The 24,218-nt window shown below is 39.3% G+C and overlaps 1 protein-coding gene across 3 annotated transcripts in view; it reads right to left on the reverse strand.

Annotated features, from left to right (window-relative positions):
- Positions 1–24,218, reverse strand: part of LOC111868136 (DNA polymerase alpha subunit B) — a 37,614-nt gene that overhangs the window by 8,618 nt on the left and 4,778 nt on the right. For all 3 annotated transcript variants that reach the window (XM_023858546.2, XM_023858543.2, XM_023858545.2), the window contains exons 2-7: positions 11,435–11,660; positions 10,281–10,338; positions 4,456–4,556; positions 3,975–4,251; positions 2,784–3,042; positions 1,653–1,884 (exon numbers count right to left, since the gene is read on the reverse strand). In XM_023858546.2, the coding sequence (XP_023714314.1) occupies positions 1,653–1,884; positions 2,784–3,042; positions 3,975–4,251; positions 4,456–4,556; positions 10,281–10,338; positions 11,435–11,660 (1,153 nt within the window). The remainder of the gene's footprint in view (positions 1–1,652; positions 1,885–2,783; positions 3,043–3,974; positions 4,252–4,455; positions 4,557–10,280; positions 10,339–11,434; positions 11,661–24,218) is intronic.

The following is a 24,218-nucleotide window of genomic DNA, read 5'->3' on the forward strand; positions in this document are numbered from 1 at the left end:
AAGTGAGCTGCTACTGCGTGGGAGAAGTGAGGAGGCGCCCCATCATGCTGAAAGTACATCCGGCATCTTGTTGCCAGAGGAACATCTTCAAGTAACTGTGGTAATTCTTCTTCTAAGAAGTGGAGGTAAATCTCACCAGTTAAGCGGCCAGGAAAAATGAACGGCCCGATTAGCTGATCATACAGAACACCACACCAGATATCGACACTGAATCGGTGTTGAAAATTCGATTCTATCGTGGCACGGGGATTATTTTCTGCCCAAACGTGTAAGTTGTGACTGTTGTTGACACCGTCCTGTGTAAACTGTGCCTCATCGCAGAACATTATAAAGCGGTACAACTGCCGATTTCCATTTAACCGGTTGTAGAACTGCAGACGAAGAGCACAGTCTCCTGGTTGTAGATGTTGTACTTGCTGTAAATGGTAAGGATGCAGCCCATTCTCATGAAGAGTCTTCCACGACATGGATTGAGAAACATCGAACCGCCGAGCTAGACAGACATCTAGTACTGGCACGCGGACTGCGCTCTACAGCATCGAGAATGGTTTCTTCTTCGCACAGTTCATGTTGAGGATTTTGTTCATAATGTATACGAACGCTGGGGAGAGAACCAGTTTGTCTTAATATGTTGAATGTACTGCTAATGGATTTAGGATTCAGAATCCTGCGATTAGGATAACGCCGGTAATATTCAGCAGCAGCAGCTCTTGCATTTCCATCACATACACCCAAAACAAACACCATATCGGTATATTCCTCAGTGGAAAATGTGTACGACATCTTAACTTCACAGTCACCAACATAATGTCCTGTTCACTACTGGATCGCGCAACATTCCAGCCAGTCAGCTTATCTGCTGACTGGAACGCAAGGTCGCCCAGGAGGGGAGCAAAGCACTGCATTCACAATGATGCATTTCGAAAATCTATTGTTACTCCGTAACTATTGAAAATCGACCAAAAGTTTATATGGAAATTTTGCAGGAAATAACCCCAGGAATATGTACCATAAGCCGGGGTAAAACTTCGTGAATCACCCTGTATATGTTTACACATGTGCATATTTCTGTGCATCAATAAATTATTTTTAAAACTGAATGTGATCAGCAAATAGAAGCCTATCTGAAATGTTCCATGCATTAAAGCAAGTATTTGATATGAACACCGAAGTATAATTTTCTGTCCAAATTTCATATAACCCCTGCTTAAGAAATTTCCTGATTTAAGGTTCAGAAATTCTGCCCACAAGACAATCATTTAAACAGGGGTTCCACGGTGTAATTCTGTACTACAAAATTAAAAAAATCTAAAACCAAGCAACAAATTTTGTTAGTCTATTTTCAGTGTGTATGGAACAGTTCTCTATGAAATCACAAAATTAATTTTGCAGAAAATTAAAAACCCTGAAGATCTCCAGTATATAAAAATACATTCCATTTTATTCATATGGCAAAAAGAATTCAACAGAGAGGGCCTATAAATATAATGAACTATAACAGCAAACATGGGGAATGAAATCAACACCAGATAATCAGTTTAATTAAACTTCAAAATTGTTACTATGGAGGACTCCAGTAACACTTTCAGTTTCTCATTACCAAGTGTCTTTGACGTGGTTACCTAATACTGATGAGTTCTCATGAACCTTACGTTTCCAGAGGCTGCATAATCCCATCAACAATCCTCTCAAAGAAAGCTTGAAAAGTTTCTGCAAGTATTCCTTCAATCACATGTGGATGTGTGGCATCAATAAATGGACCAATTAAAATGACCAAGTGTGGGCTATGTTCCTGAATATATTCCACTAAGTCCTCCAACGGCTGGTACGTCAAAGTATCAGATTGTGTAAATGGACCAGCTGCCACAACAATCTGTATTGGACCTGAAACAAAAGTACATTGCAATGCAAATGCTATACTGCAGGATACTGATGACAAGAAGCCAACTGCACAAACTGTACTGCATCCATACAACAATGTCCAGCCATGATTAATGATTCAAAATCAGTATTCAGGCTGTCTGCCTCAAACAGCACTGGTATGTACTCTGAATGCTCCTTGCTTCTGAATACACTCTTTGACGTCTGAAGGTGAAATTATGATCTCAGAAGCGCAACATTCTTACATCCAAGCAGGGTTTTACTACGTTACATGAAGGTAGATATGAGAATCAGTAACTTGTGGCTCCATTATAACGTAAAAACTAATTCACAGAGTGAAATCTGGAATACTCTTTCTGTAAAATTTGTTACATATGCTAGTTAATTATGAAGTTAAGCGGCCTCCATAGTCTAGAGGTAACGTTCCCACCTCATGACTCGTAGTACGCGGGTTCAAGTACCCAGTGGAGGTCGTCGAATTTTTAAGGGCAGAAAAATTCAGGGAACAAGTCCTCCGGGTCCCGTGTTGTAGCTTTACGGCACGTAAAAGAACCTCATATCTCCAAAGGAGGTCACTGAGCCAAATTAACGGACATTTCACGCCCAACAGCAGTTTCTAATACCTCTGGTAGATGGGGGAAGCATTATAGATACCTCTCAGCTAGTAGAGCCGGTCTCACTGGCTGGGCGGGACTGATGGTAAGCACCAGTACCGGTAGGATATAGAGTCTGGTAGAAATCATAGAGGAAAGCACAATGGACCAATACAGGTCTCAGTGCATGGGGAAACCTACCATCTCCAATAACTAACTAACTAACTAATTATGAAGATGTTAAGACCCACATAAACCAGTAGCACAGGTGACCAAGATATCAACAGCTGGTCATACAAGTCCATTTACCATTTTCTTCTGATGACAGAGATGGTCTTTGGGGTAATGGCAAGGAAGTATCAGTGTAGATCTGTTTAGCAGACAGCTTACTCCCTAGTGGGTTCTCTCCTTCAACTGCAATTACTTGTCCAGGAAACAATGAAAAACTTTCAACCTGCGATACATCCATGGGAACTGTCTTGCCAGAAAAGCTTTCAAGTATTAAAGATTTAGCATTAAGGCGCCCGTTGCTGTCACAGCACACACGACCCACACCAACAAATTGGTTCTGCAACAATACCACAGCATTTGTTATCACTAACTTAAGACTCTTCATTTTCAACACAAAAGTGCGTAACGGTTCACCTTCAATAGCATGCAACTATATTTAAATGTGCTTATGGAAAAACAAGGCAAATGGTTTAGGCATGTTTCAGTTAAATGTGTGAGAGTTCACCATCCGATTTACAAACTGCAGGAGTATAGTGCACAACGAACATACTTCTGCCAGACAGCATGAACACAGGGCTGAGTAACACTTCCAATGACCAATGAATACCTATAAGTTTTATTCAGGATATTTTTCTCCTCAATGAATACTGGGTATACCAATAAGAACAGTAATATCCTCAGCAAACTATAAGAAGTAGACAAATTAGAGATTTCAAGAAAGTAAGAAATGAAATTCAACTCTTCAATTTGCCCTGTATTCGCTAATGTGGAAATGGCTCTAACAGTCTTCAGCTGGAACTGACTGACCTGCAGTCTTACAGAATTAACAAAAGAACTCAATCCTACGGAGTATGCCCTTTTGGATTGTTGTGGTTCAAAATACAGCAATTTAAAATACTTCTTAAAGAAGTTATCAACCTTTGTGCTCACACACAATTGTAAACATTTAATGAAGATAAACAAATCAAATTTAAGAGTATAAATGACAGGAGAATTTGGCTTTAGCTTTGTCCACTGCCAACATCAGTATTTGAACCAGATAAGAGAAAACTTCTCACCAACTTTAAGCAACACCATTATCACATTAACTTGACAAACAATAACAATAAATCATATAATGTGGAGTTTTCTGGTTTTTATTCTCCCTCTGAAGATACATACTTAAAATAACTCACTTGATATCATCCCTTTCTGGCTGAGCAAAACAAAACTTCCCATTTGGCTCTTCAACCAGAAAGTTAGCACACTTGTGTTCTGTCCACTGCTTACCTGGTGAGGTTGGTTTATTGCCTGGGGCTCCTGCAATGCAAACTTCTTAAGTATCATTTGTCCCACGTGATGAACAGTTTCATTCAGCACCTGAGCCATGTCTCGCATTTGGTTGAACATAAAACATGTATTGGCTTGCATGTGTGAAGATGCTAACTGTACAAGTGGTTGAAAGTGACTATTTTGTGGGTGCCAATCTGTTTCACATTTCTCACCATACACACACACTGCATCGCCCTTGTTGGTGCGAGCCCTGTACTTGCTGGATGGTGTTGCACTGTCAATAACAAAAAAAAGTTATTACTTGCAGTCAGTGTATAAAGCAGGACAAGAAAGGAAATGGACATTTGTGAAATGTTGAAATTTTATACATGGTAAAGAAAACTTTCCTTAAGTTGATTACTCAACAGTGCTGTATCGACACTATAGCACTAAAAATATTCTTTTATTTTTTTTTACTACAAGGTCTGACTTTACATACGCAGTAGGCGAGAAGCTGGCAGGAGAGAATATGGCTCTAGGGCTGCGACCACGTCCTGGTCCAGCATCAGGTGTGTGTTCATCCTTCTTTCCATCTCTGTTCTGCAATAAAAAGCAGTTCAGTTTTAAATGAATGACCTGTCATTCTTCATACACTGACATGCAATTAATTTTGAACATAATAGTCTCCTTGGGAGAATGAAAATCCATTTTGGATATCAACATATGTCCAACACACTCAAAAAAGACAACAATTTACTTCATATCTGGTCAGTTGAAAAGGACAAGTACATGCGAGCGTGCGCACATGAACACACACACATACACTTATCGATCATGCTGTCACATTTTTTTTTGTATAATGTCTAAAAACCTACATCTTCTGCACACTGATGCAATGCAGGAAACAACATCTTAAGATTACAGAACATAAAATACTTTCAAAGCATAATAAACTGACTTCAAGATTAATGCTGCAGACACTAATCACAGTAGACGAGTATGGATCTAGTCACGTTTCATACCACGTCATCTAGATCCAGACCCACCAGCTGTAAGCAGTTTCTTCACTCGCAGGTGCCAGGTGGTGCTACTGAAGCTGGGAAGCCCTGAAACTAAGGTAGAATGTAAAGTTGCGCTATTCATATTGGAGATTGTGGGCATAGTTCCACACACATTTAACCCAAGCACTAAATGCAGGTTAGTGGTCAGTTTCATGTTCTGGCTGCTGGATGGGTCCCAGAGGCTGCCTAAATGCTGACAAGAGAAAAATTTCTTGCCCTTGCTGGGAATCAAACACTGGCTCCCTGGTTTTCAGCCGACATCCTAGTTGCTGTACCAAATAAACTACCACAGATCTGGAGTACAGAGTACAATAGTAAACTCCCATACACTTGACCCAGTGCTGCAGTCTGTCACTGAAGTCTAAAGAGGTGGCACAAATCTGACATGCAGTTTGTTTCCAAATATCTTGGTAAGAGAAGTAAAAACTTCAGATATTCCTATATTCTTACAATGCTGAGATACCAGAAGGGGGCCGATAGCGAGCACCAGTATTGGAAGGGCACGGCAACAGTAGAAATTAAAGGGGGATGCATAATGGATCAACAACTGGTCATAGTGCATGGGGAAAACCCACCCCCTCCAATAATAATAATAATAAACTGTCACAACACAAGAAAATAACAAATTGATATTTGTTGTGTTGTGACGGTTAATATAGAGGTCATATTCTACAGAGTTAGTATACATTTTGTTTTACTAATTTGTGCCACATATACAGACCAATGCAACACTACAGATGATAAAATTATACACACCAACTGAGCAGTTAATAGTCTCTTATCAACTAAAAAGACTGCCCACCTTTTACGGAACCACAAAGTTCACTACCTGCTCACTACTCTTAATTCTAAGCCAGCTGAATCCTATAGACATCCTTAGAACTTGCTTAATTAAAATTCATTATAATATTATCCTTTTATGTACATGGTGTGTCCAGGATCCGTTAGGACTCATTTTTTTTATTTTGCCCTGCAAAGCCATCTGTTGGCGAGTTGTAGCGTTAAGATTCTTGAAGTTTCAACTGTGGCTGTTTTATAATTTCAAAGCGCAAACATCGCTGCATCATGCGTTCTGACCTTGAATGTAACAGTACTGTTCTGACGCTCACTGGAAAATGGTGGTTGAACAGAGAGCCAACATCAAATTTTGAAGTCAGGCAAAACAGCCAGAGATGCGTACAAAATGATGAAAAGTGTGTATGGTAGTGATTGAGTCGCTCGAACATTTTTCGATGGTATGCTGTCTTTTGTGATAGCAGGGAGGACACTGAAGACACTCTATGTGCATCAAAGCCGAGAACAAGTTGTACTGAAGAAAATGTGAAAAAAGTGGCCGAAATCCTTGCATCAGACAGATGTGTTTCTGCAAGACTCATCGAGGAGCTTTTGGGAATACAAAAAAGTACTGTGCATCAAATTTTGACCGAGGATTTGGGCAAATGGAAGGTCTGTGCGCGGTTTGTACCGCATGCGCTGTCAGGCGACGAAAAACATGCCAGAGTGGAACACTGCAAAGACATGTTACAGTCAGCACAAAGTGATACAAAATTTACAAAATCAATTGTTACTGGTGACGAGACATGGTGTTTTCAATATGAGCCTCTCACAAAGCAGCAGAGTGCAGCGTGGCTGAGCCCAAAGAAAGTGCACATGCAAAAGAGTTGAGCAGACACTGCTATCCGTTTTCTTCGATTTGATTCTAAAGGAATCATTCACAAGGAATTTCTGCCAGAAGGTCAAACAGTGAATTCTGATTATTATCTCGGAGTCAATTGTTTGTGGGCAAGAATTCTTTGAATTCGACCTGAATATCGAGAGCAAGGTTCCTGATCACTCCTCCATGACAATGCCCCACCCCACAAATCGAAGATCGTGGGCGAATTTTTGGCCAGAAAAGGGATCACAGTCCTTGATCATTATCCATATTCACCAGATTTGGCTCCGGCACATTTCTGGTTCCCAAAAGTTAAGTTGGTGATTAAAGGAGACTGTCACGGCACCATCCAGGACATCCAAAGGGAGTCTACTGCAGTTTTAAATGCGATTCCACAAAAGGAGTACAGTGACTGTTTTCAAAAACTTTTCAATCGATTCCAGCTATGTATTAATTCAGAAGACCATTTTGAATAAAAAGAGTGAAATTTTGAAAATAATTCACATCTTTTATTTTTAATTAACACAGTCCTAACAGAACCTGGACACACTGTGTATGTCTGGGTTTCCCAAGTGGTGTCTTCTTTCAACACTTCTGGGCTAAATGATTGTAGATGCATTGCCCCTATGTAAGTTACATGCCTCCCCATCTCGTTCTCTTCGATTTCATCACCCTGATCACAGACTGAAGTGTACATGCTACAGCATTCTTTATGCAACTTACTCTAGCCTGCCATTACTTCCTCTGATCAGTACAAACCTTCTCTGCAGCACCTCTACAACGAGGGATTACGTTTAATATTTGCATAAAATAGATATTATAGGTTTGTAGATTTTTTAATTGTATATACTTAGCTTACTTTCTTATATTCTGGAAATAAAGGAGACCTATGCTGTCTTCCCCCCTCAATTCCGTTTCTGAAAAGGCGATTGAATTTCATGAAATTTGGTATAGATGTTATGCCATCAGAGGTTTCTCCATCTTCGTGCTTTCCAATTTCCTACAGTCAGCAAGTAATAACAACATGGCAGATGTAAGAACTTGTAGGGTTGGAATGATAATGGTGCCACTTACACCCATGGTTCCAAAATTGTGTGGTAACAGACCTTAAAAAATATGAATCTTTTGTTGAAAATTTTTCTTTGCATAAAACAAAACAAAATGGTGGCTACACAGAATCTATCTTCAGGCTTCAGCTTAATGGTGATAACTAATGAATCAGAGTTGGTGTGAAAATTCAATATGACATACTGTCCACCAATTGGAGCAACTACAAACAGGGCAATGAAACAAATATTTTATATTATGCTGAAAAAAATTAACACAGAAAAAATCTGGACTTGAAGATAATATGACCAACTACACAAGCCCAGGATACTAGCCCATCAGCTGAACTGAATTTCATTGCTGGGTTATAAATTTACATTACTTAAATACAACTTCAATTACAAAAATGATTTGTGGAACAAGACAAACAAAGATTCCTTGAATTTAATCTGCTCTTGGTTTCTCCAAGAATGTCATACTATTTTAACTTTGGCACATTTTTAAAGGATATACAAGTTATTTTGATATTATGATAATGCTCTGCTTTCTAGCGATGAGAAATGAGGCACATTTACTTCTAGACCTATCTCCTTACTAGTGGCAAGGTGTCTGTGATAATACCCAGAAAGTGATCACTGATCACAAGCTGATGTGTCTCTTTCAACTTCATATACCTCCCCACTTTCTTGGTTATTATTAATCCTATATTCTAGGGTAAATATGAAAAGCAATGACAATACATCTTGTTTCAGACTATTCTGAACAGAAAATATATGCTACGCTGACATAATCTAAGCAAACACGATTTTCGTTACCTTTCTGGCAGTGGCAACTGTTGAAATACAGAAGTTTAATGCCCAGTTTTTCATATGACGTACTAGAATGGAGGATATCAGATGTCATTCACATGAAAGCATTCAAAATACCAACAAAATACATAAATCATGTACACAGTGCTATAAACTTTACAACACTACAGGGCATGCCTCGGTTCCCTTGATGAGTGTGGATCTAGTCACGATTGCTGTATCACGTGCACCAGACCTACACCCACCAGGAGCCTCGAAAACTTCTCATCCTGCAAATGTGAAACCTGATGACACCAACACCACAGAAACATCTTTGTTTTGAATTCATTCACATTTCCAACAACAAAAATGGAACACCTTTTCTGAATTCTTATTGCACTGTATCAGTTCTTGCTCACAATAAGAATATAATTTGCATACCTTGCAATGAGAAATGGTATGTGTAATGCCGTAAAAAAATTAACAGTGCCTGAAAAACGACTAATTCGAAAATTAATTTAATGAAAAACCTAATTTCGACTCACTTCAAATGTCACTAAAGTGTGGACAAAATGAAAGAGATGCAGAAAAAAAAAGTGGCACACTCAGTGCAACAATAAGATCTCACAAGACAATTGCAAGTACTAATCCAAACATTCGTCTGAAGGAACTATACAACACCCCAAAAAAACCCCTAGCCACTACAGCCAGTTTTGAGACCAAGATCTGAACCTAGGACCCTCTGAATGTACAACTGTAATGTTCAGTTACACAACACTGTCCACGAAGTCAGAAAATCACTAAAGCTGCCAAAAAGCAACTGTCATCTTAAAACCCACTGTATCGTTAAGATGGGCCATACGTCAACAGAGTAGTCATAAACACAGCCCTTTTTTATTCTTGGTCAACCCTTCAATTTTTTAGGCTGAGGACGTTTAACTCTCTTCTAGCATTTCAGTGTACTTCCTCTTCCTTTTCTGGGTATTTTCATGACATAAAACTGAATACATGAAAGCTTCATATATGTGTGAACAATCAAACTGAAAACAATATACATGACATACAGTTAATACAACTGCTAACTAAATCACATTTTTCAACAAAAATATTCATCCCTGTTCAGGATGTTAATAGGACTGAAGGGTTAAATTTTCAAATTAAAATTGGTTTTAACGTATCGTTTCAAATCATCCATAAAACTTTTAACATCTTTCAGACACTGCATTCAATGCCGCTAAAGGCAAAAAACACTTTTACTGTATACGTTATCGGTCTTGCTTGTTGGGGAATGAATTCCGACATACCTTTAATCATACACGTTGTGCCCTAAGAAATGAACCATCCTTTACGTCGGGTCCTCGCAATTGTAAGAACAGGTCAGTCACTCCACGGACGCGGCAACGCAGCAGACGGACTTACCAGTGACACCGCCTGACCCCATCTACAGAAAACCCCACAACGCTACCAGAAACGCCAAGCGTCCTTCTCTTGTCAAAGACGCTACTGACCTTGGCTTCCTTGGTCTCAACCTCTCACAAGACAACCCACGCCACTGCTCTCTCAACAGTTCGCAATACTTAAGAATCAATATAAAACATGGCAACATCGCCAACAGAACTGGTTTCCCCCGCCTCTCTCCTCCAGGAGGCTGGTTTGGTTGGAGCATCTACCTTTTCATTTTCTTCCAACCCCCCCTCTGGGCACATACAATATGGCGGCGGTACATCATTAAAACATTCCACTTGAATATTGTGGTCAGAACACAAAATCTTACCTTTGCTTTGGGAGTTGAGCTGTATGCATCCAGAATGTCATCTCCATCGTCGGGTTCGCTAATATCAAAGTTAAGGATATGTACCTGTAATCAACCAATAACCAACACTACAGGCACACCAAGTCTTCATTAATACAGTAAAATTAAAGTCGTGTTTGCCGAAAGGCTTCGACACGGATGACGGTATCCATGAACTAGAGACTAAGTAATATACATAATATATGAACGTAACACATGTAACGGTATATTCGCACGGATGGTCTGAGGAATATGCGAAGATGGCCGAACAATGGATCAGATCCTGGGAACTGAAGAATGGAAATCCAGAGGGCCAAGTACCAATAGTGGAAGTTCCTACTCAAAACGACAGTATTCTACCAGATGAAAACACGTTTAGTAACCGGGAAAGAAGTTCCGAGGTGTGCGTAACGGTTTTTCCCAACGAAAGCACACTATTACGAAAATACGTCATGCCAACTCCCATGCACCAACTTTTATCATGTGGGAAATGTCACCTATCGTTGTCCAACACCGGAGCCGTTTCGTTTTCACTTTTTTGTTCCCCCCTTCCTTTACACGGCATGTTTAATTATTTAATTACTCATAACTATGTTGTCTACCTTTCTCCGATTCTCACCGTTCGTGGATTTCCTCAGTTCCGCCGGACAAACGCCGCGATAGTACTTCAAAATTGACCATGATCGATTTCTTCCAAATACTTCGCAATTCCAGTCACATTACTCAACGCTATGCTGTATATAATGAATCGACTAACCGATTACTTACGATCCACTTTAGTATTATACACACACAGGAGACCCCCCCCCCCTTGCAGGCTGACCGCGTGGCCTTCCATTTCGGGACGCAACCCTCACTTCTCCGCACGATCTTGAACCAACCGATTAATACTCATCTAGAAGCACGACAATACAAAAATACAACATACGCTTAGCAAATATTGGAAAAAATCCTTCATGCCCGCATCCCCCATCTCGAAGTACAGCCTCTGATGGCGCTCCTTGGATGGAAAATGCTGTTCCGAGTGACAAAACTCGACGCTACATAATAAATACGTGAAGTTTGCATGCACTACTATCTCTAAACTCTAAAACTAATTGTAGCAATACTACTGAAGTGCTGTATACAAAGGATACGTAGACTCCTTGCCCAGGTATATGACTAGCGAGTTCTCTTGTGACCTTGTAGACTGCTTCTGGGGTTGGGGCTGCAACTCCTGCTTCTTGCTGAACTCTCTGCGTTCCATCTGAACGAGCGTATCTAGCGTGGGGTCGGCACCCCTCAGGTGCGACACGCTGAAGGCCATCCATACCTCCACCAACTCTTCCTCGTCTATTCCATTGGAGATGCATATTTCTGCACCTACAATGAATAATACCTTCCTTCTACAGCAGGTCTAAATATTCACTAACTTCTGCCACGGCTATTTTCACTCTCCCTGTGTTTGCTGACCACGCTCGCTGCGTTCATACCATGTACTTCTGCTACGTGGACAATTTTCATGATTACTAAGCTAACACACAAGAATTCCTTACGAATAATATTTCCACTTCTCCGCTATTCCCAAGTGAATACATATATATGCTCGTAACTCGGTGAATCCTTGTTACTTTCGTCCCCGTTGAACTAACAGAACTCAAAGTATCTTTTCCTACTGTAGACTTCCGTGCTACAAATCTTAATGTCACAATTGTGTGATGTTAATTTATACCACAAGAAGGTGGAAAATGAATGCATGGTGTCACAATTTTGACGCGTTCGCTGGCATCTCCATATTTTCAGTTGAAAAATGCTCTCTTACACAGGCCATAAAACAGGGTGGGCATGAGCATGGGAAGGGCTTATACGATTCCGTATTTCGGCTAGGATCTCTTCTACTGCTCCAATCTTTATGAAATCTGCGATGGTTGAAAATATTTGTGCACTAATCTCGACCTAATATCTGTAACATCAGCCTAATGGTTCTCGAGTTATGACACAGCAACATAAACATTCCCTTTTAATTACCTCTGAAACCACAAGAGACACATAAAATGCCTTTCCTCCACGTTAGCTTCGATGCAAACAAGCTCGAGATGCATGAAAAGCGAAATTCTTCTTGAAAAGTGCTCATTATTGTTGTTCGAATTACGAAAGTGTAATATGTTAAAGGTATAATCCTCCCCACCAAATAACTTACTTAATCATGGAGCTGACACCTTCCTCACCCAGATCAATTCAATTCAGTCCATATCATCCCATCCTATCTCTCTAAGATTCATTTTAATATTGTCCACCCACCTACTCCTTGGTCTTCCCAGTGGTCTCTTTCTTTCCAGCTTTCCAACCAATATTCTATATGCAGTCCTCCTCTCCCCCATTCACCTTACTTGCCCTGCCCATCTTGTCCTCCTTGACTTGATCATTCTATTTCTACTTGGGGAAGAGTAAAAGTTATGAAGCTCCTCATTATGCAGTTTTCTCCAACCTCCTGTTACTTCATCTCTCTTTGGTCCAAATATTCTCAACACCCGGTTCTCAAACACCCTCAGTCTATGTTCCTCCCTTAATGTCATAAACCAGTTCACACTCATACAGAACCACAGGTAAAATTATAGTTCGGTATATTCTAATTTTAATGTTTTTGGACAGCGAGAAGACAAAAGGTTCTGGACTGAATGGTGATTTTCATTCCCCCCTTCCATAGAAAAATATATATTCGCCTGCTAGTTTGATGCTACCTCCGTCCCATCTGACCTCCTGTACTCCCGCTAAATCTAACTATTTCGAGATTTCCACCAAATAACAATTTCATAAACATTCATTTCGAGTTTCTCAACAAGTGGTCGCATGAAGACACTGTTATGCAAAAGGAGCATCTATAATTCTTTTTGTGAATAAGCCAAGACTGCAGTGCAATTTTGCTCATGGGCTACAGTGCTGATGGCCCAAAATTGTATCCAAGATGGGTCAAAATTTGATTGCTGCTTTTAATTGTGTGTTACAAAATATTATTGGCAAATAGTATTATTTCGTTTTGCGAATAACTTATCACCTCAGTACACATTCTATGTTAAATCTGTCACTTAGGCGGCCCATACACGTACGAGTCTGGCTCGGATTAATTTCACCACACACGTACGAGCGTGGCGACCCACACACGGACGAGTTTGGGCTCATTGCAATCCGAGCCGTAATGGTAATCTACAACAGTTCATTTCATACAGCTATAAAACCGAGAGCTGAACACCGATTTCATGCCAAGCTGTTTCGCGTTATGTGAAGTATATAGCTAATTAAAGTTGCATATGATTTGAAGCATTATTACATAATTTTACCATAATTAAGCAGCTATTACCATCAAAGGAAATGCTAATTTACCTAAATAAATGTTCCTCATTGTTGACAGGTCTATTTCTAACAAAATTTTAAGGTCCTAGAAGCGCAGTTCACAGTTTATCATAGTACTATTAGTACTGTAGCCGCCCGCCAACGTACAGCTGCCACGACTATTACTCGAGATGAGTTCTTTATCTGATGGATACGGGTACTTCGGATATGGAAGTGGAACACACTTCGGGGTTCATGAATCCGGAGTCTCCAGATCACACTGTGTATTGCAGTCTTAATTTAATATTTCATACAGTGATCAGTCTTTATATTATTCCTCCAAGCTAGCCGCTCCATTTAACCTTTGTACAACAATTTGCACCCAGCTCACTGACCATACACGCCACTCGTTAGTTACCCTCCTTTAACTCCCTTTTTCAACTGTCCATCTCCGCTCCCTGTAAACAACTGCCCTCTCTTTAAAAGTCCCCCTGTGGGTATAAAAACAAGAAAATAAAAAGAGAAAGCCAGGGGTCCAGCCTGGCATCTGTCCTACATTCGTATTTTTCGAGACGCCCATAAACTTTTTTAGGTCTTCAAGACACACGAGCAGGGAACCCATGACCCCTCCTGGCCGTCTCGCAAAATGTCAGTTCATGGGTTTATGACACTAGAAGCAAACTGGCGACTTTAGGGACAACAGTGAGACCCTAAGCCTAAGGAAGACAATAGTTGAATTAAAACTAGACGGTCCCGGGATGGTACCTCGCCGGATGAGCGTCTCTCAGGGTGTGAAACGACGCATAAATTCGTCATGCCCTTAATTAAATAATTTTGGCGAGGGTCATACGGTTACAGTACTAACAATAAAGTAAGCAGCACAAAGGCAGAGTGACAACTGGTGGCATGTTGTTTGTATGAAATACAGTATTAGGAAAAAATGTCACATAGTTCAGGCATCGGGGGCCTGTCAAAAGGGCATACCATACACTATTTTCTTCATAAAATAATACAAGAAGACTGAAAGTAATTAGTGACATGAATAGAACCAGTCATATATATTTTGTGATAGACGGCATCATTTAAAAATATTTCATAAAATGAATGTAAACACGAAACTGAGAATCATTTCAATAAAATAAACTTCCATCGTAAATTAGTCTTTATGCAACAAACTATTTTGTAGATGAGTGTCCTTACTAGCAAGGTTAATCGGGACATTTTATTTACTAAGTGTCCACTTACTGTGTACAACTTCCTAGCTCACAGATCCTAAGAGTTCTGACAGTGGTGTTTACCACTAATAATTACTGGGCTTTTGGATGATGGGCAAAGACTGAAAACCCTGTTAATTCTTCCTGGTCTATTATATTCCAGCATATAAGTTTCTTGTTCGAAACACCTACAATTTGCATGTCTCTTATAACCTAAATATACCTCAAGTTGTTTTCTTAAAATGTTCTCTCTAAAATCTTACCACCTTCAAAGCAAAATCATTAAGCCATTACTGCTGGTATTTACATTCACAGAACTTGTTTAGCTGGTTTATTATTGAACTCTGCATGAACATAAACACCATGACAGTGGAGTGAGTCTGAGATTTAATTAATAAGTTGGTTGTAACCCTCAAGGTCATATATGTGACCCAAATTCTCATTTTGTAAACTATCCTACTTATGCTTGAATAATCACAGACCCTTACACCATATATTGTAGCTGAATTCATGATTTTGTACTCCACTTGGTCAAGTATTTCTTTTACAACACACAGGCTGGTTGCAATCCAGCAGAGGTAGGATTCTTTACCTCTTGGCCCTCTGGCATAGCCTCTTTCATGATTGTGATAAAACGTTTCACGTTGCACCATCAGAAATATGTTAGGACTCTTCAAAAACTTAACTTCAATGTTATTAAATGGACCAGCCAAAATATGATTACAGTATTTCAGTCAAATCAGATAACAACTGTCCATCCAGGGTCTAAATCCTGACCATAAAAAATGTTATGAAATGTTACAACAGGACCCTGGACTTGGGCAGATCTTTGGAGCAACCCAACTCCATGGCCTGTAGTATGCAAGCGAACTATACCGACCAAGCAACCGCCTCATGTCGGCAAAGTTAGTCCCAACTTTAGTGGATACAGAGTGTCGCATGGTCAGTGCAACGAATCCCCACGGCCGTTAATTTTAGTTTTCTAGGCTGGAGCCGCTATTTCCTTGAAACAGTTCCTCAATTATCCTCATGAGGATGAGTGAGTTCCTAACCCACTACTTCTCAGAAAATCTGGTAGTGCCAGGAATAGAACCAGGAACTCCAACCGCTAGACCACAGAGGCAGCCAGAACAACCTAAGCAAACGAAAATGGACATGGAATTTGGAATGCGGAATGTAGGAAGACTCGATAGGGCAGGTTCAACGAAAAATATTCACTGAACCAGAAGCTACACAAATGTTCATAAAAATGGGAACTAGAATCATGAATTATGAACAGGATTTTTTTTTTAAGATTTGAGGTTTTCATGGCAGTGACTATGAAGAAAGCAGTCTTCTGGGATGTGGCGCCGTGTAGATGTGGTGTTAACAGACTTTTTTCTTGTACCCAAGGGAATTCTATCAGCAAATTATGAGGGTTGGTTGGTTAAAGGATGTAACACAAGAGAGACACTGCTGTGATATTACTGTTCTACACTTTCACACACCAACAGCAGATAAAACTTACACAAAAACATTAGTTTCTATGAGAAACTAGGATGTGTACTGAATCAATTCCTTATGCAATACATAAAAATTGTGTTAGAAGAGACAAAGCAAGCACTGAAGATACTTTCAAGTCAGTAACTGGGAATAAGAGTATACAAAATCAGTAATGATAATGCGAGTAGCAAACTTTACAACATTAAAAAAATCTGTCAAAGTTCAATATTCCCACATCTCAATATTCATAAATATACTTGGACATCTCCTTATTGAGACACATTCAGACTAATTATATTTTGCTGTGCAGACATCCCATGTTTCACAGGAGCTGACTGTGATACTGATCAATATCTGGTGATTGTGGAAATTAGGTATTCTGTTAAATGAGCAAGCAAAAGTTTTACATGCAGACATTTAATCTCAAGAAGCTAACTGTCGTGGAAGGTAACGAGTATCAGATTTAAATTTCAAACAGGTTTGCAACATTGGAAAACTTAGATGATGTGGACAACAATAGGGCCTGGGAAAGTATTTTCAGAAATATAAAAATTTCAGCCTATGTTATTACAAACTGAAGCAGCATAAGCCATGGTTTCACAAAGAACGTTCAGAAGTAGTACACCTGAGAAGGTAAAGTGCATTGGCTGCAGGAGCCCAGGCAGGCCAAGTGAATAGTGATAAATCTCAATAATGTTAGTTGTAAAGCTAGCAGACATTTCAGGAACGAAAAGGGAACACATGTAAGACAAAAGAAATTACTTTTGAAACCCTAAGGAAAACAATATTTAACACCTGTATAGAGGCATAAAAGAATTTAAAAATTTACCAACACAGATCTAACTGGGCAAACGATGAGAACAGTGATCTGCTTGCAGATTCCTGCATTATGAATATGTGGAAGAATTACTTCTCCCAGCTAGTGAATGTACATGGAGTTAATAGCATTAGGAAGACTGAAATACAAGTTGCGCCAATTTAATTCCCAGACTGGCACAGTGAAAGCAAAATTTTGTGCACTAGCGGCTACTGTCGACTTCGAAATACTCTCCTTGTGAAGCTACACACTTTGTGAGAAGACAGTGCCACTGCCAGAAACAGTCTTGAAAATCGTTTTCCTCGCAGTAACTTTTATCATGTTGCGCTGGATGTCAGGAATGTCAGCAAATCTTTGCCCCTTCAGGGCACTTCTTAATTTTGGAAAGAGCCAAAAATCGCAGGGCACTAAGCAAGGTGAATAGTCCATTTTTGTAATGGATTTCTTAACCAGGAACTAACTCATGAACTCTTTAACACATCAAGCGCAGGGGCACTGCCATGGTGAAGAATCCATTTGTAAGGCCAATGTTCGGTTATTTTCCTCTGAACAGATTTCCGTAACCTTGTCAGCACTTCCAAATAACAGTGCTGATTCACCATCTGTTCTTGTTCAATAAATTCACAGTGAATTACCCCTTGTGATTGAAGAAACGCTCATGCATCGTCTTTTTTGGCCGAGATGAATTCTGTGTTTTGCACTGCAAGCTCTGGCATTTTGTTTCCAGGTCATATTGAAAATACCATGTTTCATCACCGGTAATGACCTTATCAAACATTTGCGTAAAAATCAGATGAAATGTGAAGATGACGTCGTTCCTGGTCATCTGTCAAGATTCGAGGCATCATCCTTGTGGAAATTATTCTTATTCCCAAATCATCCATGTCACAGGTTCCCTATTCATATTCAAATCTTCTGTTATTGGTCTCACACCTAATCTTCGATCTGTCCACATTTGCATCTGTCCTTTGTGTTTTTGGCTGCCCACTTCTTGGGACATTTCGCATATCTTCTCGCCCTTCCTTGAACACCTATACCATTCAAAAACACTCAGTTTCTTCATAGTGTATTCACCATCAGCCACTGTTAATAGGGCTGAAGTTTCACTAGCACTTCTACAAATCTTCCCACAAAACTTGATGTTTATCCACTCCTCTAGATGCTTGTCACTCATATTTCTGCAAACACTATACCACAGACACTACTTCCTCTGCTGCTTGGGAATGAACAATTCATTTGATCTTTCGCTCTTGTAAACACAAGCTGGAACATGTCCACACATGCTTGGATACATGAGTTTACCTGACTCAACACCCCAGCAACACGCTGCACCCATTCCAGGAATGAAATTGTCATACCTTGTACATACAGCTGAGTCATTACTATATCTAAGCTCCATCCTTCTGAGGCTGAGACTGCTACCAATAAGTTTAAAGGATACAAGTGACCATGAACTGACCAAATTCTGGCCGAATTGATTCATGGAAGTGAAACAGTTATGATACTTGTTAACTCTGTTTGGAACAAGGAAGAACTGTCTCAGCAGTGAGGAATTACTGTACCTACATACAAGGATGACGACTGACTGTAGTAATTTCTGAGGCATACCATTACCAACTAAATACAAAGTGTTATCCAACATTGTTTTCAAATTTGAACCCACATTTATGTGAAAGTAGTGGGGATCATCAATGTGTATTTTCAAGGAACAGATCAACTACATCAGATTTATTTCTGCATCTACCATATAACCGAAACTACTCTAACTTAATTCAGCCAAGCCCTCCTTGAGAAGCCACCAGTTGTATAGCTATTCAAGAACTCCCCAGCATTTTATGAAACCCAAAGATTCTTTACCACATTCACAACAGCACTCCACTGGTCCCTATCCTGAGCCAGACCAGTACACTCCAACAAGCTCATCTTATCTCTCTAAGATCCATTTCAACATTATCCACCCAACCATGACTTGGTTTTCCTAGTGTTTTCTTTCCATCTGGCTTTTACCTTCAGTATTCTATATGCATTCCTCTTCGACCCCATTTGTGATACATGCCCTACCCATCGCATCCTCCTCAACTTGATCATTCTAATTACACTTGGCAAAGAGTACGAGTTGTGAAGCTCCTCCTTATTCAGATTTCTCCAACCTCCTGTCACTTCATCTCTCTTTGGTTCAAATATTCTTCTCAACACCCTGCTCTCAAACACACTAAGTCTATGTTCCTCCCTTAATGTCAGAGATCAAGTTTCACACCCATACAGAACAAGAGGCAAAACTACAGTTTTGTATATTCTAATTTTTATGTCTTCTTGACAGCAGACAAGAAGACAAAAAGTTCTAGACTGAATGGTAGCAAGCATTAACAGAGTTAAATCTCCTCTTAATTTCCTCCCGAATCAGGTTTTGATTTATCGTCATTCCCAAATATCTGAAATGTGCCACGTTTTCAAAACATCTGTTTCCTATCTTTACGTCATTATTTTGCTCTGCATTTTGGTGATGAGACAGCGACATATACTTAATTTTCTTTGTGTTTACTTCTAGACCAACCTCCTTACTAGTGTCAATTAAAGTTCCCGTGTTTTTCTTTATGGTATCTGTTATCACCCAGTAGATTCACATCATCAGCATAGACCAGAAGCTGATGTGCCCAATTTCATTTNTCCCATTTTTTCTATATATATATAAACCTGATCAATAGTTGATCTGTTACATCAAAACCCACACTGATGGCCCCCAATAATTTCATCTATATATGGACTTAACACTGAGAGAAGGATACTGGATAAAATACGAAGTCATTAGCAGTCATATCCCACAATATTTACTACAGTCAGTTTCATCACCCTTCTTGTGAACTGGTACAATAATACACTCCTTCCAGTGATCTGGCAATTATTCCTTATTCCAAATAAAATTAATGATTTTATGCATCTCAGCTCAGACTGTAATCTCTCACCTGCTGCATGAACCAGTTCTGCCAAGATTTAATCGTTACTTGGCAATTTATACCTTTTCAACTTTGCAATAGCAAATTTCAAACTCATTAAGACTAGGATCAGGTACTAATACTAACCGCTCAGATGTATGTACTTCTATCTGCCTAACATCACTGACCCCATGTACATTCAATAACTGAGAGAAGTAGTTCTTCACACATTCAAAATATTGTGGGAATCCATCTGCAAGCGGATCACCATTCTCACCCTTCACTAAGTTACTTCTAGACTGGTAATCCTTCTTATTTAATTTATTCCTCTATACAAGTCTCTAATGTTCTTGTCCTTACTGTTCAATGCAAGCTAATTAATTTTGTCTTTCAGATATTCCATCTTTTAATTCTTGAAATACCTGCTGGTTTCACGTCTTATATTGTTCAGATTATCCCCATTTACTTCCCTTCGATCCTGTAAAACTACAATTTGGCTTCTTTCCTTTGATCTAATAATTCTGAGCATCCTTCATCCAACCATGGCTTATGCTTCTTCAATTCATAATAACCTACACTCTCTTTGGCTGAAATTTTAATATTCTAATAGCTTCCCAAGCTCTGTTAATATCAACCTTAGGATCTAAGTTTTCCAGAGTGTGAACATATTTGAGATTTCAACAAGAAACTGCTCTTTACCCTCTACCTAGCTTAACTTCTTGAGATCGAACCTCTTCACATGAACTCTGTGTGTTGTTTGTTCACTGCCAGCCTCTCCCTAACTTTTGCCACCAACAGATAGTGGTATCATAATTTGGTGCCCTGAACAGACATCAAGCACACTTGAATACTGTCTCCTATCTATCAAACTATGGTCAATTTGATAGGCAGTCTTTCCATCAGGAGATGTCCAGTAAATTTATGAATGATGCAATGTGAGAACATTGTACCTCTTACAGTCAGATTTCTGGATGTGGTGAAGTTCTTATTTCATTATCACTACCAATTTCGTTCAAACATTTAGTCCCAGTTGTTGATCTGAAAATGCCTTCCATACATACTTTGGCATTTAGGGAATTTATTGAACACACATTCTAATTCCTAGTAGAAGCTGTCCACATCATGAATTTTATCCTCTGTTGGGGAATGAACATTCAGAACACTGACATCACAAAAGCGCCCTCTTAGTATTATGTACAACATCCTATGACTAATAAACTCTACCCTCTTAACTGCTGATATGAGTCTCTTATGTATGAAAATATCTGTAAGTCATGATTTTCCTTCCCCTTTCCACAGGAAAATGTATATTTGGCTTCTAGTTCAGTGCCGCCTGTGTCCCATGTGATGTACTGTACTCCCACTAAATACAACCCATATTTTGATATTTCTTTAGCCACTGTCATGAGAAAACCTGCCCTATACAGACTTCTTAAATTTCATGTATCAAATATCATGTCCACTTTCTTTAGCTTAAGTTGTTTATCCAAAGAATCCATCCAGGTACAAGGCCCTTTGTGACATTTCATAACAAGCTTATTTTTTACAGTGAGGACTTGTTAGCCCCATGCCCAACCACCAAACTGAAGGACCACCCCTTTTTGGCTGTCTGCAACTGCTTATTCAGTATATTCTCAGTTGCCATCCACATCTGGAGGCCATCTCCTCAATCCACAACCTGAGGATGCACCATGCTGTGGTGATAAGGGAGCCACCTAACATGGGCATCCACCAGATACTGAAGCCTGCGATTCAATTAGAAGTATGCTACAATATTCTCACATAGTTTGGTATTCCCATGAAACTAGTTATGCTAATTACAATGTGTCCAAATGAAACCTATAGTAAAACTTGTATGAATTAATGAGAATGGTGTGAAATAATGCTTTATCGGCACTGATTTTCAACTCTGTTTTAGAACACACCACTAAGGTCCAAGAACACCAGGAGGGACTGCCAATGAACTGAGCACATCAGCTCCTCATTTATGCTGATGATGTTAATTTATGGGTGGGGGGGATACACAAATACCACAATGAGAAATGCAGAACTTATATGCTTGTAGGGGGGCAGGTCTGGCAGTATGCACAGACAAAACTAGGTATATGTTGACATCTCTGTGCCAGAATTTTGGCTACAACTGTAACACAACAACAGTTCATATAGTCACCTTCAAGACATGGAACTGGCAATGACACCAAACAGATCAAATCAGCACTCATGAAGAAATTAAGAGCAGATTAAATTTGAAGAATGTCTGCTACTATCGAGTTCAGAAATCTTTCATCTTGTTTGCCATCTAGAAATGTCAAGATTAAATTATACAAAATTATAATTCTGTCTTTGGTTTAGTATGGGACTGAAACTTGGTCTCTCACCTTAATGGAAGAACAAAGACTGAGTGTACTTGAGGGCACTGAGGAGAATGTCTGGACTTAAGATGGATGAAGTAACAAGAGGATGGAGAAACTTCATACATTGTATACCTCACCCAATACTCTTAAAATTATCAAATAAAGATACAACAGACAAGGCATGTAGCATATGAGGGAGAGAAGAGAGCATATACAAAGTCTTAACAGTAAAACATGGAGGAAAGAGACAGGTGGGAAGACAAGCATAGATACGAGGTTAATATTAAAATGAATCTAATTAACAACTACTATCTTCTCAAGGAGTCACCAGTAACTGGAGTAAAATAAGCGTGCCTTGAGGCAGAATAAAGAAATTTAAGCCTCAATATTCCACCACTCCCATCTTACCAATAATACAGTTGCAAGTCTGCTCTTAGCCACAGTGCTTTTACTATTGCCTAGCATATGCCTAGTATGTTCTCCATACGTCATGCCAGTGTGGCATGACAGAATTCAACGTTTTATTCACTGCTGACAGTGAACCACTGCAAACTGCAGTGAAACTCGCAGAAAGATGGCTTGTGCACAGAATACCTTCAAATTATGTTTTTGGTTCAGGGACTAGACCCATGATGGCTATGCCCCCTTCTTTTGGGGTATATCCTTGCACTTCCTAGCCCTGCCTATCAATCTTCAAAGTTCAACTTTCTCTCCCTCAGACTGTGCTAGACTTATCCGAGTCTGTCTCTATGATGCATATAATGAGTTCCTAGGTACTTTCCAATATTACTATGAAATAGCAATGCCTAAAAAATGGTTAAAGAGCAAACAGTATGCAAATAGATGGGTGACCCTAGGTATAAGGACATCAGGGAATAGACTCAGATTTCTTAACAGGCTAATGAAGGAAGGAAATGTATCAGAAGAATTTAGGAAGTACTACGGTCAGTACAAGAAAATATACAACAAAGTTATCAGTGAAGCAAAAAAATCATCTAATAACATGCGATTAAGAACAGCTGTCAACAAATCGGGGGTAATGTGGGACTTAATCAGGGAGGAGCTAGGTAACCAGAAAAAAATAAAGAAAAATTTTGAAATAAACACAGGCGGAGTAAATACGCAAGACCCAAAAGTAATAGCTAATGTCTTCAACGAATACTATACTAGCATCGCACAAAAAATTTTAGGAGGGACCTCATCAGTAAAAAACCAAGAAGCAAATGTTAATGCAGTCAGATATAACGGTAACAGCATGTTCTTAACCCCAACTACCGAATTAGAAGTTGCAGGCATAATTAAAGGACTTGGTAACAAAAAATCTGCAGGTATAGATGATATCCCAGAGTATGTTGTCAAAAAATGCTATCCAAAGATGATAACTGCTTTGACATATGTAATAAATTTGTCACTTGTAACCGGACACTTCCCTGACCAGCTTAAAATTGCAAAAGTCAAACCCTTGTATAAGAAAGGAAGCGAAACAGATATCGCTAACTATAGACCTATATCATTAATTTCTGTATTTTCAAAAATTATGGAAAAAGTCGTGTATAAAAGACTCTTATCATTCTTAAATATTTACAGCATAATCAATGACAAGCAGCATGGCTTCTGTAAACGGAAAACAACAAAGACTGCAATCGCTGATTTTTTAGGGAAAGTATATAATTCATTGGATGAGAGGCAAATAGGTAATAATTCATTGGATGAGAGGCAAATAGGTATAGGATTATTTTTGGATCTATCTAAAGCTTTTGACCTAGTCGATCACGATATACTGTTAAGGAAGCTGGAACGAATGGGAATAC

This window comes from Cryptotermes secundus, unplaced genomic scaffold (assembly GCF_002891405.2).
Source record: "Cryptotermes secundus unplaced genomic scaffold, Csec_1.0 scaffold1920, whole genome shotgun sequence".
In the NCBI taxonomy this organism is placed as follows: Eukaryota; Metazoa; Arthropoda; class Insecta; order Blattodea; family Kalotermitidae; genus Cryptotermes; species Cryptotermes secundus.